We start from the raw sequence: 20,243 nt of genomic DNA on the forward strand, positions 1-20,243 counted from the left end.
GGAATAAGTCAATCACTAATACCCTAAATTTAGGAAGAATGGTGCTATGATTAATCTTGCTCTGGATATACACCTCTATGTATCTTAGGCCCACTGCCATGCACTTGATGTAGTTATCTGCTGTCATGATTACAGGACTAGCTACATCTTTGACTCATTCCCTGGTCTCTGAGTGCACATCCCAAGCACGTCAGACCTGTTTTAGGATGGAATCCTGCAGTTCTCCCACTCTTACACCACATCCTAGCCCACAGTGTCCTGTGCTTACCTACAACAGGTCCAACTGGATTCAGGCACCTGTGGTTTTTCCGTTCGGGAGCTTGTGACCAGTGGTTAACACAGCCTTCTTAAACCAAAGTGTCTTTAATCTTAACAGTAAGAACAATGCATAATAAAGAACAGTGTTATCAGACACAGAAATGAACACAATTTGTTGGGGAAGAGTCAGCACAGTTTTTTTTTAAGGGAAATCATGCATCAACAATCTACTGGAATTCTTTGAGAGGGGTCAACAAACACGTGGACAAAGGAGATCCAGTAGGTATCGTGTACTTAGACTTTTAGAAAGTCTTCAACAAGGTCCCTCACTCTTAAGCAAACTAAGCAGTCATGGAATAAGAGGGAAAGTCCTCTTATGGATCAGTAACTGGTAAAAAGATAGGAAACAAAGAGTAACAATCAATGGTGTGTTTTCAGAATGGAGAGCGATGCACAGCGGGATCCCCCCAAGGATCTGTACTGAGACCAGTGCTGTTAAGCATATTCATATATGATCTGGATAAAGGGGGTAAACAGTGAAGTGGCCAAGTTTGCAGACGGTACAAAATTACTCCATGATAGTTAAATCCAAAGCAGACTGCAGAGTCACAAAGGGATCTCACAAAACTGGGTGACTGGGCAGCAAAATAGCAGATGAAATTCAACTTTGATAAATGCGAAGTAATGCACATTGGAAAACATAATCCCAACTATACGTACAACGTGATTGGGTCTAAATTAGCTGTTAGCACTCAAGAAAGAGATCTTGAAGTCATCGTGGATAGTTCTCTGAAAACATCTGCTCAATGTGCAGCGGCAGTCACAAAAGCTAACAGAATGTTAGGAACCATTAGGAAAGAGAGAGATAATAAGACAATAAATATCATAATGCCACTGTATAAATCCATGGCCCACACCTAGAATACTGTGTGCCATTCTGGTTGACCAGTCTCAAAAGAGAGATACACCTCTACCCCGATATAACGTGACCCAGTATAACATGAATTCGGATATAACGCGGTAAAGCAGTGCTCGGGGGGGGCCTGCGCACTCCGGTGGATCAAAGCAAGTTCGATATAACACGGTTTCACCTATAACGTGGTAAGATTTTTTGGCTCCCGAGGACAGCGTTATATCGAGGTAGAGGTGTATTAGAAATGGAAAAAGTACAGAGAAGGGCAACAAAAATGATTAGGGGTATGAAACAGCTTCCATATGAGGAGAGATTAATAAGATTGGGACTTTTTAGCTTGGAAAAGAGACCAGTAAGAGGGGATATTATATCATAGAGGTCTATAAAATCATGAATGGTGTGGAGAAAGTGAATAAGCAAGTGTTGTTTTACACCTTCACATAACACAAGAACCAAAAGTCAACAAATGAAATTAATAGGTAGCCGGCTTAAAACAAACATAAGAAAGTATTTCACACAACTCTCAGACAATCTGTGGAACTCGTTGTCATCAGATGTTGTGAAGGCCCAAAGTATAAGTGGACTCAAAAAAGAATGAGGTAAAGTTCCTGGCGGATAGGCCCATCAGTGGCTATTAACCAACATGGTCAGGAATGTAACCCCATGCTCTAAGTGCCCTTATGCCTCTGACTGCCAGAAGCTGGGACTGGAGGACAGGGGATGGATCACTTGATAATTGCCCTGTTCTGTTCATTCCCTCTGAAGCACCTGGTATTGGCCACTTTTGGAAGACCGGATACTGGGCTAGATGGAACATTAGTCTGGCCCAGTATGGCTGTTCTTATGTTCATAAAGTAATAGAAAAAGTTTTTTTCAAACAACAAATACTCTATATGCACGTCTCTTACCCTATCACCCTAGGATGGAAGGTCTAGCTTCGGGCCCCTAAGTGGGTAGGTGTCTGTCTGTTCCCTGCAAACTGCTCCCAAACAACTGCCTACCTCCTCTGGGCAGAGAGAGACTTGAAGTGTTTATAGCCTTTTGATCTGTTGGGTCTCAGCACTGACAAAACAAGCTGTGAAATGGGGCCAGGCCAGTAGGATCTTCCTAGTTAATAGCCCAGACATAGTTTCTGAATGCTATATAAACACTTCAGGGGTTAAGAGACAATTACAGAACACCCCACCTATTTCACATCTACATCTATGCAAAATGTCACCAGCGGTGTAAGTTGGGGGATAATTCTAACTTGGTAGGGTTTGTCTGGGTATAAATGACCTGACAGGGTGCAATGGAGGATTGGGCCCCTTGGTCTCTTGTGACCAGTAGAGATTTTTAGCAAAGCTTTGTGTGTTGGTAAAAAACCCACTTTCTGCAAAAGATACAAAATTGAATCTCAGGGCAGAGGAGAGCTGGAATATCTAATTCAAAACAATTTAAAAACTGCTTCATTGAGCAATAGCACTTTATATAGCTAGTCTCTGCTTGTTTTGCATTTACCCTTAAGACTTTAGTTCATAGTATTCACACGCAGGCATGGGATAAGCATGTAAAAACATAGGGCTAGTAAGGGCAGAAACCTTAAGGGTGGGAATGAAAAATGTAAGCTCCTTTTCTAATTCTCTTTTGTACGTTCTCTGTATTAGAGGGTGTGTTTTGTGTTTTCTTCCTCTTTATGGAGTTGCATTTTTCATTTGAACTCTCCTGTCATCCATAGCCTTGTCCATGTTAGGAAAGTTTCTCGCTGACCGTGGTGCAGCTGAATATGGTTTATTTTGGCCTGCATCTCCAAGTAAACCATGTACAGCACTATTCCAGGAATGGTTAAAACTTGCTGTACCACAGTTTCTGAGTCTGTGCTTGTTAAACACAGTTGAGCATCGATTTAGCTGAGCTGCACCTATGCAGACAGTACAGTTCAGCATGAACTGTGAAAAGAGAGAGAGATGTTAAAAGATTGTTTTGTTGAATATATTTGGCTTATATCAAGGAAGGCCAGCTTTTTCTATCTTGGGACAGACACTTGGCAGTTGAGGTATTACCTACAGTTGCATTTCGTTTCAGAAAGTCAAGAATCAATTCTTAGTGTTTTTTCATAGTACATTGGTTAGCTGTCTGGGTTCTCTTTCCCAGTCACTGTGCTAAATTGCTGCAGTGATTTCTTCTTGCTTCCTAATTCTTGTTTTATGCATAGAAGTACACCACTTTAAAGGTGCAATTTTTAAATGGATTTAGTTAAAAACCTGTGCAACTTTGAAACTGATACATGTGTGGCCATACAGGTTTTGCCTCAGCTCAACTTGGACATGGCTACACGTAAGTTAGGTCAACATAGCTGTGATGGACAGGGGTATGAAAAAAATCTATGCTGACCTAAGTGCCAGAGAAGACACAGCTCTGTAGACGGAAGAGGGCTGCTGTCATCTGGGGAGGTGGTCTTTTGTGCAGCAACAGGAAAAAAAACCTTCTGTCAGTGTAGTCTGTGTCTACATTACAAGGTTATGCCAGCATAGCTACAGTGATGTAGCTATGCTGTTATAGTGTCTCTAGTGTAGACCTACCCACAGGCCTGTGCTGCTGTAGTGCCGTAGCATAGATGCTACAGTGACTGAAGGAGTTTTTCGGCTGTTGTAGTTAATCCACACCCACAAGAGGTAATACTTAGGTTGACGGAAGAATTCTTCCATGGACCTAGTGGTGTCTACACCGGGACTGAGATCAGCTTAATTATGTCTGTCTGGGGTGTGACTTTTTCACACCTCTGAGCAATGTAGCTAGGTTCACCTAAGGTTTTAGTTTTGACCAGGCCCTGGTCTACACTTAAAATTTAGATCACTGTAGCTGTGGCAGTCGGGGGGAGGAGGGGGTGAAAAATCCACACCCCTGACCAACATAGCTAGGCTGACCTAACCCCTGGTGTAGACGCAGTTAGGTCAATGAAATAATGTTTCCATTGATGTGGCTACTGTTGCTCAGGGAGGTGGTGTTCCTACAATGGAAAACCCCTTCCATCTCCTTATGCTGCATCTATGCTGTGGGGTTCAGCTACACATTTGAAGCTGTGATTTTTAGGGCTTGTCAACACACAGTTTTTGTATCACTTGAATCATGTATGTTTAAACACCAATACAGTTCAAGTGGTACAACCCCCAGTGTGGATCAGTTATACCAGTATAAATAGAGCCCTGCGTGGATACAAATTTATATCTGTGGATGCGGATATCCGTGGATATAAATCAGTATCTGCGGAATCGCAGGGCTCTCCTGGGAACCGCAGCGGCGAAAGGAGCAGAAGGTAGGGCCGCCGTTCCCAGGAGCCAGCGCCCTGTGCCGGAGGAGCTACTGGCGCGGCTGCACTGCCCTTAAACAGGAGACGCAGACAGCGGCGTGGAAGGGATGGGAGCGGGGTTGGGGCGGTACAGCTGCTCCAGAGGAGCTGCCGGCATGGGGTGCTGGCTCCTGGGAGCGGCAGCCACACATTCTGCTCCTTTTGCTGCTGTGGTTCCTGGGAGGGCCCTGCAGTTCCACGGATATAAATTTGTATCCATGCAGGGCTCTAAGTATAAAGCCTTGTCTGCACAGGAAAGTTTTACCAGTTATACAGGTGTAGTTAGATAGCTATAAAGTATAACACGCCCGCTCCTCCCCTCCCCCACCCTGACACATTTTATTCTGATGTAAAAGTGGGGGAGAGCATGGGGGTTGGTTTATCTTAAACCCCTTCCCAAGTAATATAAACTAAACTGAAAAAGGCCCTTTTTTATACTGGATTAAGACCATTGCTTTTGGGGGAAGGGGGGAGTGTTATACCTCAGTAACACTATTGGCCTAAGTTCACACCTCAGCCTATACCATAAAAGCTTTTCCACATAGAAAAGAACTAAAAGTGTGCTTATATTGTGTGTAGTACTATTGTGTTGTATTGTGCATAGACAAGACCACGCTGATTAGGCCTTACAATACTGGAGTATTGTGTCCAGTTCTGGGCACCACATTTCAGGAAAAATGTGGACAAATTGGAGAAAGTCCAGAGAAGAGCAACAAAAATGATTAAAGTTCTAGAAAACTTGACCAATGAAGGAAGATTGAAAAAACTGGGTTTGTTAGTCTGGAAAAGAGAAGACTGAGAGGGGACATGATAACAGTTTTCAAGTACATAAAAAGTTGTTACAAGGAGGAGGGAGAAAAACTGTTCTTAACCTCTGAGGATAGGACAAGAAGCAATGGGCTTAAATTGCAGTAAGGGAGGTTTAGGCTGGACATTAGGAAAAACTTCCTAACTGTCAAAGTGGTTAAGCACTGAAATAAATTGCCTAGGGAGGTTGTGGAATCTCCATCATTGGAGATTTTTAAGAGCAGGTTGGACAAACACCTGTCAGGGATGGTCTCTAGATGATACTTAGTCCTGCCATGAGAGGAGAGAGATCACTTGATCATTGCCCGTTAGGTTCACTCCCTCTGGGGCACCTGGCATTGGCCACTGTTGGTAGACAGGATATTGGGCTAGATGGACCTTTGGTCTGACCCGGTACGGCCTTTCTTATGTTCTTATGTTCTTATGTTCATGAGTGCAGGGAACTGGACTAGAAGACCTCTCAAGGTCCCTTCCAGTCCTATGATTCTAAGACCTCAGAGCTCCTCAACAGAAGTTTGCTTTGGATTTCCCTGATACAGATTCAAGCTGAATGGAAAGCTGCGAATTGACAGTGTCTGTGTTAACAAAGAACAGGATGCCTGATATTGCAATGAATATATTAGAAGCTGATAATTCTTAAGCTTAAACATTCAGCATGGCAAGCTAAAAGTTGACTTTTTTTATTGACAAACTTTCCATGGAGCTTACAGTATCTCAGGTATCCTAAATACAGAGGTGAACGCTGTGCAGTTGGAAGTTGGAACAGTGCTCTATGTTTTGTTCTTTGGGAGGAAAATGGTTATACTTTGTTAAAAGCTTTCATATTTTAAACATTGGCTCTCAGTGCAAATTTGACAAGTTGGATGCATTTTCTATTTTCTGCTGTGCTTGTTGATTCAGAAATCTGTATCCTGTTATGACTGGAATTTAACTGTGCAACAGGCCACATCTGGGACCTCAGAAGCTGTGTGTGTTTGCTTTGCAGGCTGCCTTGGCTGCTTTCATTATTATTTTGTGATTATAACCTTTGTTCATGTGGCCCATATAACAACTTTTTCACTTCCCTGCTTATTACAGTATTGCCCTAGTCCGTAGTTCCTTCCACATAGGAGGTCACAAATGGTAAACACTTGTTGCAGTGAGGTTCTTTTTGTGTTTCTCAGAAAACGGAGGGCTAAATCAGTTTATCCCTCCCTTTCTAGGTATGCAACAATAAAATACATAAGCCCTATTGGGAAACAACATACTTGCATGCACGTCACAAGGGACAAATAATTACTAACACAACTTCTGTAATTTTCACTAAATGTAAACAAGTGTGAGTTGCCTGTTTTGTGCTTCAAATGAGTTTTTAAAGCATCATCTGATTTTTACCTCGTTCTGATTAGCGTTTTAAAACTTTACTCATGTAGCAAAGTATTTAAAACAAGTGTAACTGGAAACATGTGACTAATTTACAGCGGAACTGTCAGTAGGGGGTCAAGGGAAGGTATTTGTGGGGAAAGCAGTGGACGTGATATATCTTGACTTTAGCAAAGCTTTTGATATGGTCTCTCACAGTATTCTTGCCAGCAAGTTAAAAAAAGTTTGGATCGGGTGAATGGACTATAAGGTGGATAGAAGACTGGCTAGATCGTCGGCTCAACGGGTAATGATCAACGGCTCGATGTCTAGTTGGCAGCCGGTATCAAGCAGAGTGCCCCAGGGGTCTGTCCTGGGGCCGGTTTTGTTCAACATCTTCATTAATAATCTGGATGATGGGATGGATTGCACCCTAAGCAAGTTCGTGGATGACACTAAGCTGGGGGGAAAGGTAGATACTCTGGAGGGTAGGGATAGGGTCCAGAGTGACCTAGACAAATTGGAGGATTGGGCTAAAAGAAATCTGATGAGGTTCAACAAGGACAAGTGCAGAGTCCTGCACTTAGGATGGAAGAATCGCATGCACGCTACAGGCTGGGGACCGACTGGCTAAGCTGCAGTTCTGCAGAAAAGGACCTAGGGGTTACAGTGGACGAGAAGCTGGATATGAGTCAACAGTGTGCCCTTGTTGCCAAGAAGGCTAATGGCATATTGGGCTGCATTAGTAGAGCATTGCCAGCAGATCGAGGGAAGTGATTATTCCCCTCCATTCAGCACTGGTGAGGCCACATCTGGAGTACTGTGTCCAGTTCTGGGCCCCCCACTACAGAAAGGATGTGGACAAATTGGAGCGAGCCCAGCGTAGGGCAATGAAAATGATTAGGGGGTTGGGGCACATGATTTATGAGGAGAGGCTGAGGGAACTGGGCTTATTTAGTCTGCAGAAGAGAAGAGTGAGGGGGGATTTGATAGCAGCCTTCAACTATCTGAAGAAGGGTTCCAAAGAGGATGGAGCTCAGCTGTTCGCAGTGGTGGCAGATGACAGAACAAGGAGCAATTGTCTCAAGTTGCAGTGGGGGAGGTTTAAGTTGGATATTAGGAAACACTATTTCACTAGGAGGATGGTGAAGCTCTGGAATGGGTTACCTAGGGAAGTGGTGGAATCTCCTTAGAGGTTTTTAAGGCCCAGCTTGACAAAGCCCTGGCTGGAATGATTTAGTTGGGGTTGGTCCTGCTTTGAGCAGGGGGTTGGACTAAACCTCCTGAGGTCTCTTCCAACCCTAATCTTCTATGATTCTATGGTTCTACTCCAAACTCCACCTGTTTGAGACAACAAAATGAGATGGCACTCTCAGATTGTGCAGATTTTAAAAATGTAATCACACATGCTGTGCTCTTTTTGGTTGCTCCCCATTACTGGAGTTCTAATACATCCATAGGCTCTGCTGGGTTCCTCTGTGGGACTCAGTCAGATGCCCTGCTGAACTTCTGCTGGCATGGCTCCTTCTTAGTTGGGGCCTGGGAGGGAATAAGTGGTGGTACTCTTGCCAAGCCTACTCAACTTGTGGGGCCAAAATGACCCTGGCACTCAGAATAGATTGTGTAGATTTTGGCAAGAGTCTCTCCTCTTCTCCTTTTCTAATATACCTTGATGAGTAGCAAAATAGCTAACCATGTTGACCTCTAAATTATTATCACTGGCACTTATTGAAGTGAACGGAATACCTCACCTTACAGCTATTGTTTCATGCAGTGGTGTTGTATCCATGTGGCTGTCAGGATGTTAGAGATACTACCTCATCCACCCTGTCTCTCTAGCTATTTTTCAGGCTGTCTGCAAACTCAGTTACCTCTACATCATTGACACTTTGGTCACGTTTACTTCATAAACATAACATCTAGAGAGATACTTCTTACCCCCCCCCCCAAAAAGCCGAAATGATAGAACCACAAGGCAGCATGGGAGCGGAGCCAGAATGCTATTTGAGTCCTGGCCCTCAGGTTGAAATTAATGGCCCAGATCTCTGCTGCAGCCAAGGAGGGTGTTGTGAAACTGAGGGTGTGGCCAGAATGGAAAACCAGCTTTAAGCCACCTTTGTGCTTTATCGATCCTGAGTCTGCTGTGCATTAGGCTGGTCCCCAGTGTAAATCCTTCCTAACTTGGTGCATTTACCAGGTTCTCAAGGGATCTGTATGGTATAGGGGGTTAGCAGTGGGTAGGGATACCCCTACCCCACATGTCTCCTGGCCACCTCTCCTATGCTGAGACACTGTAGGATCCTCTTTTAGGCTACATCTGCACTGAGAAATTTCAGCCATTCTCCCACGGTTTGTCTAGCACAGGTGCAGCTGCGTTGATGCCAGCAACTGTGGGAGCTTCATGTGCTGTAGGTGTTTTTACCACCAGGTTACCTAACCCTGCTTAGACAACGGTGATAAAAATCACCTGCTCCCCGCCGTTGCCAGCACTGATGGTGCTGCTCTGGTGCTAGATCAGCATGGGAAAATTGCTAAAAATCCTGTGTAGACAAAGCAGTTAGAAATCCTAATGCTTATATTTTAACCCTGAGTCCACATTGCAGAATGGCCCTGTTATAGTAGATCACGTGTTGGCAGCACATGGGCTTCAGCCTATCCCACTTGACAAGCCAGCCAACTCTGAATTAAAACACCACCACACTTGAGATAAGGGTATCGCGGGTGGACAGGGCTCAAATCAGGGGCAACACTCAAGTTAACTTTGTAGTGAAGATAAGCCCTCGGACACTCAAAATGATCAGCTGTTGGAGATATATATTGGAAAGGAGATGCCGTACAGTGCTGTCTAAACTGTCAAATTTTAACTGCCTTTTTCTTGTTGTTTCAGGTTGCATGTCTGGTTGGACTTGATGCATGAAATTTGCATGACTCCTAACAACGTATTTCTGGATTTGTCAGTGAACAAAAATGGCCTACCCAGCGACTATTAGTGGCAGTACCTCAGGTAACTAACGTTGGGACGCTTTTCCCTATTGAGTTGTTGTTTTAAACTCTCTTTCTATAAAATTGTGAATCTGTGAGAAAGATCAAGGTGCAAATGACTCTAAACTAATATTTCAAAGTTTTTTTCCTGCTTTCTCCTTAGTTATTTTTGTGTCCTCTTTGGAGGGGTTTTGCAAATAGCTCTCCTAACTTGAACATTCAAACTAAGGTTCTAGTGGCAGATCCTCACCTGGTGTAAACCAGCCTAGCTGCACGGAAGTAACAGCACTGCACTAGTTTGCACCAGAGATGGATCTGTCTCATAGAGTTTCACTGCAGAAAAACAAATAGATATTATGCTATAGTTGTAGTGGAGTTTTAGGCCTAAGGAGCTCTCATGTGACATCGGAAGCCTATGGTGCTAAACATCCCTTATTTGTCTAACTAGTACTTCTTTTGGTTTCCACCATCATTTAGAATGAGTTTTAATTATTCATTTTACTTTCCCTTCTTTGAGCTATGAAGATCCATGCGCATTTATTTGGGTCTGGGTACTCTTTAACATTTGAGTCCAAGGGATGTTCAAGGGTTATTGATAAGGCTGATAGATCAGAAGGGGCCAGAGATTAGAGGACAGTTGATAAAAGTGCTGCAGCGCTTTTCCTCACTGTTCTGTCAATATTTTCTTGATCTCTGGAGCATTCCACAAACATGACTTTAGCATACTACAGTCAGGACTTCAACAGGGACTACATGGAGAATTTCGGGTGCAAGGCAGAAACGTATGGATACTCCTTTAACACCAGTGCACTGAGTTTTCCTAATGTATGTACGCTTGCAGCATGGGCGTGTAAATTGAGGTTTGGGTAGGTGGGAAGGGTGTTACATTTTTTCCCCATGGCATTCATGTGAAACCTTAAACATCGCTTTCTGGTGAGTCAAAAATCAAATTCTTCCTATTTTAAAGATCATACAAAGTATTTACTGGACTCACGCATGCTTGTTGAAATGTAGTCTGATAGATATTGACAGGGACAGTATTTGTATTTGATGCACATGTTGTTCGGCAATGTCCTAACTTTAGAAACTTCTGTTGTGGGACTAGTATGAAATCCATAAGGTACTGGCTGCATCAGTTATATTTGCTATAGAATTTTGCTATAGAATTCATCAATACAAAGGACTAGAAAGTTTTCTCTCTGGGCAAAAAGGAGTACAGTTGTCTTTGGTTGTGCAAAGAGATGAGAACTCTTGTGTCCCAATCCTAACAGACTGGTAGGATACATGGAAAACTTTATTGAAAGTGAAGCTATCAGTAATTTCTGATAATTGTTTATGTCACTGGTAAAAACAGCCTTAAAACATGGTGATAGCAGAAACTACTTCATTTTAAAAAAAAATTATTTTGAAAAGATTCAAGATTATCATATGATAAGGGAGGGTTTTCTCTTTTTATATAAAGAAAAAAAGTTGTATTGTGTGTGTAACCTTTTCTACAAATAAATACAAAGTTAATTTTAAAAAAGCTTTATAAAAGTCTTGCATTCTGAATTAGACACAGGAGTACAGGGTTAGCTCCTTACCCCCACGTGTTTTGGCTTTTTAAAAAAATATATACTCTTGATTCAGGCCAGGCAGAACTATTCACTCCTAAAAAATGTTTGGAATGTTCTGTATAGATTCAGTGCATCAGCCTTACTTTTGACTATAGCTAATTGCCTTTTTTTGGATTGTAAAATTGCCTAATAACAGAAAATGGTGATAGTCTGATGACACTTCAACTTATAAGAAGCTAAATGTTTGAAATGGGGATATATTAGTACAAGAATCTTTAGTTTGGGGATTGGTATGTAAATAGGATTCAATGCAGAGTAGAAACTGTTTGCTCCCTTACTCATTGAGAGCAAGTATGATCAATTGTGTCAAAACAGAAAGTTAGGTTGTATACTGTTCCACTGCTTCATAAAGGACTGTCAGGACTTGTCTGCTATATAAACCCTTGAGGCCGCAGTTCTAATGTGTAACACTTAGTTTTGTATGTGCATGCTTCTCCAATCCTTGACTATTTCACAATGGGTTAAGCGCTGGACTACAGACGTATGAATTGCTATTCTGCTCTACTGCGTGAGGGAGATTGCCTTTAACTCCTGCTCATCTGGGCGTTGGACATATTAAAGCAGGTTTCTTAATTGCACAGTGTTCTAAGAGTGAAAAGAAACTTCAGAGGTGGGGATTTTCTGCACACCGTACCCTCTGAACCAGTTGTCACCAGGAAAAGAACTAGGTAGCTGTGTAATGAGCTTCAGCACTAGATTTATGCTACTTAAATAGTTTGACTGCTTTGAGTACAAATTCAACCACCATCATCTACAAGGTGATTAAAGAACAGTGCTTTGCTTTAGCTGCTAACTTACCAATGTGAGTACCGAGACCATTAAATGTGTATGCCTACTGTGTCCTTTTGGTTAATTTTCTGAATACTTGAGCCTGTCTGGTATACTACGGATTGGCAACTGCAGACAAAATCTTGAGGGAGTTTTCAGGTTTGTTTGTAGGAAAGGTTCTCTCTATTTAGCATGTATATACAAGTACTCTGAGAACTTTTTTGAGGAGTATGCATTGAAATGAAAATACATTTAGTTATAAATATTTTGTTTGCGCATGTGAGGCCATCTACAAAGCAAATGATAACTTTATCATGAAAGCTAGTTGTGAGAAACGTTGTTGATTATAAATGTTAATAGTTCTTGTATATTTCAGCAAAGATGGTGTCCTTTAAATATGGCTAATAAATAACTGGAACTGTAATGGAATTCAAACCTCTCTGTCAGTGGTTCAGTTTGCTGCTAAATTACTAAAGTCAAGTTTAATTGTTCCTCTTTTGGTTTTGTTGCACAGTATTCATCTGCATTACAAAAGTTTTTTTGCGTGAACTATAAGCTTAGTTAATCATCCTCAGATGTTAAAGGAAATGAGTTTTTAATAGGGACTCGCTTTTAATTCTTGGTTTAGGTCTCAGTAACATCAAGCATTGTCAATGTATAGCCTGTTCAGGAGGTAGCCCAAGTTGCTGCAGGTGACCATGAGACCTGAAACTTACAATATGGGGGGTTCCTTGGAAGTAATTCCAGTGCCCCCCACTGAAAAATCTTTAATACTTTATTTTGAATGCAAAAGTCTTGAGTCTCTTAGCTGCTTTCTGATCTGTTTTAACTTAAACAAATTAGTTTTGGATCAGATGAGCAACAAATCCCATAATATGAAAGGGGATTCACTGGTGCAATGAATACCCTAGAAATTATGCTATCCCTACAATACAACAAAGCTAGAAAACACTGCTAGAGAATTGATCAAGAGGGTCACGATTCAACCTTGTACTCTCCTCAAAGGCAAAGAGCGAAACTAATCATAATTCTTCTTACTGATACCTCTGCAAATTTGCATGTAGAGCTTGCGGAAGCGTGCCATGCATCTATGCTTAGCAAGGAAAATATCTTTCCTGCAACCCAAAGTCAATTTGAGAGGAACTGTTAACATTTTAAAGGCATCCTTCCATTGCTGTGCAATAGGTAAGGCCACAGGGGTCTGTATAATAGTACGGTAGCATAGGCCCTGTGATGGGGTATTTACCCCACAAATGCTGTGAATGGTTTAATATGGGCCTGAGAAGCTGATTAACTCACCTGCTTGTGCAACGCCGACAGACCCCAGTCTTTGGCGGGCAGGATCAAACTGGGGACCTCTGGAGCTTAATGCATGAGCCTCTACCGCATGAGCTAAAAGCCAAGCTGGTTGTTAGCTAAGGCTATAGAGCAGACTCATTTTATCTCTCTATGTGGTCTCGGTACCACTAGATGGGACAGAACACCACGCCCAGGAGGTGTGTGGGTTACACACTTCCCCTAGCTGAGGAAGCACATCCCAAGCTTCAGAGTCTTCCCAGTTGAAATCGTGGATGAGCCCCCACTTGTAACGCCAACAGACCCTGGTTGTCGGCAGGCAGGATTGAACCAAGAAGGTGTGTGGGTTACACTTGCACCCATTTGAAAGGGCCAGGCCTACCTAGAGAGAAAGCCCAGCTGGAGAAGAGCTGATTTGTTTTCCCCTTAAAGAGCTGGGTGAGCCTAGTTCGAGGAGGAGACCCAGAGGAGAGGAGGTGGAGAGTTCCCTCCCTCTGGGAAGCAGCCCGAAAGAAGGCTGAGAAGCAAAGAACTGACAAGATTCTCCAGCTGGAAGCCTGACTAGAGATAAGGGCTTTGAAAAGCTGTAGCCGTTCTGAACCCCTGAGTGAGGGGAGGTGTATCCCAGCCCCTGGACTGTGGGCTTGATCCAGGCACAGAAGCTTGTGGTTAGACAGGAGGACAGTCTAGAGCAGCAGAGATTCCTGAGGAGGTGGCTGCCAGCTGTGCCCAGCTGGGCTCAAGGTTTGGTTTGTATACATTTGTTGGACTTTTTAAAGGACTCTGTGGCCTTGGAAGGGGCCTGGTCTGGCTGGAGGGTCAGGATAGCCTATGGTTGGAGCAGGACAATGGAGGGGCACTGAGGCACAGCTGCCTCAGTGCCACATCCAGCCAGGAGAGGGTGTGTTGGGGCAGCAATTTTGCCACAGCCCAAATCAATTTATTCTTTGCTTTAATCTTTTTTCTGGGGCGGTGAGTGTCTGTATTTTTTCCATTGTCATATGCAGTGTTGTTGTTCCCAGATCAGTCCCATGAGGTAATCTCTTTTATTGGACCAACTTCTGTTGGTGAGAGAGACAAGCTTTAGAGCCACACAGAGCTCTTCCAATAAAAGATATTACTTCACCTTCCTTGTCTCTCTGTATTTTTTCCCTCAGGCTAAATTTTTTCTATAACTTTTCATTGTTTTTAGAATATTTTTCCTCTAAAACCCTCTTTCTAAAAGATGTGGGGATTTTTCAAACTTATCTTACCTTCTCCCTTGCCTGTTTTACTTTCAGTGCAGGGTTTTCTGTCTCAGGTATTTACAGGGCCCTATTGCTGTAGAATCAGAATGTCTCATTCTTAATGTAGTTATCTTCACAACCCCTGGGAGGGAGGGAAGTGCTGTTATCTCCATTTTACAGATAGAAAACTGAGGTACAGAGAGATCAAGTGATATATGCAAGTTCACACAGGAAGCCTGTGGTTGAGCAGGGAATTAGATCTCCCATGTCTTGGGCTAGAGCCCTAACCTCTGGATCATCCTTCCTCTTCCTCCTTTCCCTTTCCCCTCTCTCCTTTTTCTGCCCCATGCTCACTTTCCAGTCTTCTTGGGGTTGGGGCTGGAGCACAGGTGTTGTACGCTGTCCTGGGTGTGTGGGTGTGATACATTAATTGGAGGGTGTTGTCTTTTACATGTAAGTGAGCTGAAATCTCTGAGAATATGGATTAGATCTTGCATGGAATCTTTTTGGTTGAGTGAGATTTTAAATATTGTCCCCCAACTAATTTTCATACTTTCCTCTGTACGTAGAGGAATATATCCTCAGAGCATCCAGTGTAATCCAGTGAGAGTCAATGATGGGTGACCTTAAAAGGGTTTGGAGACCCGCTTCATATAAGCAACCAAGCCTTTATCTAGAGCTCTAGAGCAGGGCTGACGAGGGGGGGGGTGGGAAAGCCGGTACAAATTACCGGGGCCCGGCGGTCTGGAAGGGGGCCCGCGGCCCGGCTCCCCCCCCCCCCCCCTGTCGCCTTATCGGGGCCCGGCAGTCCAGAAGGGGGCCCGGGGCCCGGCTTCCCCCCACCCCCTCATCGGCCCTGTTTAGCCGGTCCACCCTTGCTGGGAGGCCCGAAAAATGTTTTTCACCGGGGCCCGAACCCGCTCTCGGCGGCCCTGCTCTAGCGTACAGGCTTCCAAGCAGCAGCTTATCCAGTTCCCCTAATTTTATTTATATTTAATTTTAAATATTGAAGTCTGATAGTCAGCTAGCTCTCAAATACAACTGATCGAGGTTCCCTGACTCTAAAGGGAAAACAGCAAAAACTGCTGTCCCACTTGGCAGAGTGTTTGTTCTCTAATGGCTTAATCCAATTTAGGGTGACCAGATAGCAAGTGTGAAAAATCGGGACAGGGTGTGGGGAGTAATAGGTGCCTATATAAGACAAAGCCCCGAATATCGGGACTGTCCCTATAAAATCCAGCTCCCACTGAAATCTCCCATTGACTTCAGCAGGACATGGATTCAAGCCCTAGGTTTCAGAGACCTGCTTCTGCGGGAGCATACTGACACTCTCTAGATTTGAAGGGGGAGCAGGGCACAAGTAGTGCATGAGGAGAAGAGCGGCCAGCTCTGCAGGAATAAGCTGTACTACAGGTTTGGGGAAGTGTTGCCAACTCCTGTGATTTTTATCACAAGTCTTGGGAGTTTTTCTTAAAGCCCCATCTCCTGGGATCATCTGATTGGGAGAATCTCTGCTTACTTTTTTAAATTAAAAAATACGGCAATCATAATAAAGTTTCAAGCCCTCATGGTTGCAAAAAGAGGCTTGAAAATTTGAATCATAAGGGCACCCAAGGCCAAAACACAAATAAAAAGAATCCAGCATTACTTTTGAAATCTCATCTGTTGGGCTCTATAACAGTGTATAATTGATCAGCCATTGATTAAAACATCTATTAATAATTTATTAAGCCTTTATATTAAGGCTGCATTTACAAGGTATGACTATTTTAAAGCAAAACTTCTCACTGATTTCTAGGAAATTTTACAAAATAGGCATGTTCTCCATTGCTTACAAGTTTGCTTGAGCTACCAGGGTATTTTTATGATAAATCATTACAGTAGCTTCCCTGATATTTTTTTTTTAAGACTACAGGAAACTCCTCATAAAATATATGATCTTGGGCCATGTACAACTAAGCACAAACCTCTGGCAGACCCTGCAGGGTCAGGATTTGTAATGTATGCTAGTAAAGGAGAAACGAGGTTGTAATAGAACTTTAGAGTGTTAATGGAATCTGTTGTTTGATGATTCTCTTAGGAAGGCAGTTGTTTTTCTTGTCATCTAGGTTAAAGTTAAAATACATAATTTTTTTGTGAATTTCAACACTAAATTGAGATGAGCAGAAGTGAGTGTTTAAGAGCTTAGCAGCTCAAGACATTTGGCTTCTGTGATGAAGGCTGAAACTTCAATATCATTTTTCACTTATTTGAACATCATGGATGACCGCTGGGAATGGCAGGCATATAGACAATTGTTAGCATTCTTCTACACTCCAGGGATTGTTTCCTGAAGAACAGGATTTCCAGAGTAGTGTTGCAGTGCTTCTGATTCTGCAAATTTGAGTCCCCTTAGTTCAAACTTCATAGTGTTTGCTTAGTTCAGTTGTTATGAGCTAATCAGGTTCAGATGAGTTCATATTTTTGTTGAACCAGTCACCCAACCAGTGCTGGTTTGGTTCAATGGGACAATGTGACTCACAGTATAAATATGTAGCTATGGCTTGCCTTTCCTTCAGTATTCAGAGTGCGATAGGCATACATCTTATCATGATTACAGTGAAAGAGAATAAAGTGAATGCTTCCTCTTTTTTTGGCTGTTGATTTGGCACCTTTGCTTCCAAACAAGAGAACAGTGCTGAGTTGTTGAATCTCTTTCTGTGTTCCATGAATGGGCAGACTGCAGCAATACCCGCAAGATTTATGCAGCTGGTACCTTACCAGTGCCTCACCCTTGGAGATGTGCTGATTCACCTTGATGATGCACACCACTTTAAAACAAACTAGGGTGGAGACCTTGACATTAGTGGGGTGGAGGGTTGAATGCGCCCCAAGCAGTTTCAACAGCACGGTGCCATTACAAAACTTACCTAAATTTTCATTAAACCCAACATCTCTTACATAGCGATTCCAAATCTGCCTAAGGGGCAAATTTCTAACGATTCTGAATGGACACATGTTTTAATAGCTGACTACCTACCTGTCTATTTAGAGTGGATTTATAGTAGTATCTTACACACTAATTATTTTACTCTAGGGGTGCTGTTGACACCACTGCATCCTCTCCGGCAAAGCCTGACTTTGCTCATGCATCTCTGATAGATCCTAAAGAGTCATAATGGGCAACTGCTTCTCTTTCCTGAGAGCTCTCACCGAAGGACTGGGGTCCCAGGACTCAGTCCTGGTGTCTCTCTCCTCACCTGCTTCCACTCCCTATGAGTGTTGTTTTTCTCAAGCTTCCCCAGTAATTTTACAAACAAATGTCATTAGTGGCTGATGACACTGGAGGCTTGTCTACACTTAAAATGCTGCAGTGGCTCAGCTGTAGCGCTTCAGTGAAGACACTATCTATGCTGAGGTAAGGGCTTCTCCCACGGGCATACTCATAGGTACTCCACCTCCCTGAGAGGTGATAGCTATGTCAACAAAGCCCTCCTGGCAACAGAGCACTGTCTACACTGGGAGCTAGACTGGTGTAATTGCGTTGTCGCTCGGGGGTGTGGAAAATTCACACTCCCGAGTGACGCAGTTATATTGACATAAGTTGCTTGTGTAGACCAAGCCTCCGCTGTTTCTTCATGTGTGAATAATACTCTCCCAGATGTCCCTTTATTTGGGAGGAAGTTGAAGTCTGGCTGAAGATAAAGCCAGATAAAATGGCATTGATGCTAATAGGAAGGGCAAAGCACTGAGAGTAACTGACAGGATCAATCACTTAACGTTCTACATCAAGGAGCATTGCAACCAAGGTGGAGCGCAATCTGTATCTTGTTGGATTGCTCCAAACACCTTCTATCTTTGGTTAGCCAAAAGACTACTCCCCTTCCTCTCTAGTGCAGATTTGCCTGTGGTCATCATCCTCTTCTCACTTCTCAGACTTCTGCTGTGTACTCTGCCTGGTCCTGACCATGAAAGCTGCATGGAGATGGCAACTAGTCCTTCTTGTGTGGTCTGCCTCTTAACAGGATGAACTGGATCCCTCTCCGATTCTGAATCCAGTTAAAGATGCAGGCCCTTACCTTCTAAAATCATTAATGGTCTTGGGACGAAAGTATCTCAACGACCACCTGTTCCCTATCCCCACCACAGTGGTTGTGATCAATAGGGGCATGGACGCTCACAGTCCCCAGTGTGAAACTTTGCAGAATTTATGTGATTCTCACTTTCATATGACACTGTGGCCTGGATTCTACTCTCACTTAGACTAGTGTAAATCCAAAGGAACTCCACTGAAGTCAATAGAGTTACTCCAGATTTGCACTGATCTGAAAAAAAGAATCTGGCCCCATGGTGAAGTGTATTAGATATGTTTAATTCATTTGTTTCCAGGAGCAATCTAGCACACACAGGAGACAGCAGTAGATGTGCATGCAGGTGTCTCAGAGGAAGCACTGGAATAAACTCTCCTGAGACTTGCGGGGCTGTGATGAGCTTTTACCACCTGACACTGATAAGTGCAGATACAAGAGTCCCAAATTTTCCTGTATTCATTTGATCCAAAAACATTTTTCTGGCACTGTTCTGTAGTATTCCTGACACTTTTCTCTGAGCTTCTCCTGGGAAAAGAAGCCGGGAATTATCTATAAGATTGTCACTGTTTTCTAGGTTTTTAAATCCATAGACTTAATTGAAGTACTGGTAGTTTGTTTACAGCTAGTAATTTAGTGCCTGATGTCTGATTTTAATCTAGTTCCAATTAATAATTCTGCAACAGGAATGAAGGAATGACCTTACTTGGGCTATTGTAATAATTTACTCACTCCACACCCTTTTGTATAGTACATAAGCCCAAAGATTACATAAAAACAGCCTCTACCAGATTTTGCTTTCTCAACAATACTAGGGAGTGAGTGAGTTCTCACAGTGCATACTTCAGCATTACCCCCATATCTTGTAATCCTTCCTCCTGAAATGCAATTCCACTCTGCTCCCAATGGGATGTAACTTTGTATGTGAACATACTCATGCTTCCTTCTTCTTTCATCCAAATTCATAACTATCATAGTTATTGAAATAAATGGTTGAACTTGTTATCTGTATGATACACACTGCAGCTTTCACAGCACATGGTGCTTAGAATAGTAGCAGTGTTTGAATAACACAGTTCCTAGTTGGCTGGATAGACTTTAAATTACAGACTTCCCCTTGGAGACTTGTTCTGATGGATCCTGGTCTGAGCTTGGACACAACCAGCTTTTTAGAGATCCCAAAATTTGGATTTAGAATGGCAGATGCTGCTGTTTCACATCCATCTTGCTTCATTTCTGTCTAGTTACAAACATCTAGACATTTTTTCCCTTCAAAGTGGACAGTATGACTACTGCCTCTCTGGTAACCCTTCCCTATTTGTCCTGTCATTTGACTTTTTATGAATGTGGCTTTTACTGCATTTTATTTTATTATACTACTGTCCTGTACCCCATATGCTGTGTGTGGTAACTTACAAAGAACAAATATTTTGAATATGGAACTTCCTGGAGCTCCTTTTTCCTTTTCATTCACAATATTTGAATAAATAGGAACTTCCTATATTCAGCGAATAGATTACCTCCCCCTAGAAATTTCCTTGAAAATCCACTTCACATATTATCCCAAAAGTTCAGACTTGGCTGCCACATTGTTCAATATAGTCCACCGATCATCCACACTCATAATAATATGCAGCCTTT

General features: G+C 42.8%; 1 protein-coding gene across 2 annotated transcripts in view; it reads left to right on the forward strand.

The window, feature by feature from the left end:
* Nucleotides 1-20,243, forward strand: part of KANK1 (KN motif and ankyrin repeat domains 1) — an 82,625-nt gene that overhangs the window by 11,933 nt on the left and 50,449 nt on the right. For both annotated transcript variants that reach the window (XM_024200165.1, XM_024200164.1), the window contains exon 2: nt 9,535-9,651. In XM_024200165.1, the coding sequence (XP_024055933.1) occupies nt 9,615-9,651 (37 nt within the window). In that variant the 5' untranslated portion in view covers nt 9,535-9,614. The remainder of the gene's footprint in view (nt 1-9,534; nt 9,652-20,243) is intronic.

The sequence above is a fragment of the Terrapene carolina genome, unplaced genomic scaffold (assembly GCF_002925995.2).
Source record: "Terrapene carolina triunguis isolate 2854851 unplaced genomic scaffold, T_m_triunguis-2.0 Scaffold113, whole genome shotgun sequence".
Taxonomy (NCBI): Eukaryota; Metazoa; Chordata; order Testudines; family Emydidae; genus Terrapene; species Terrapene triunguis.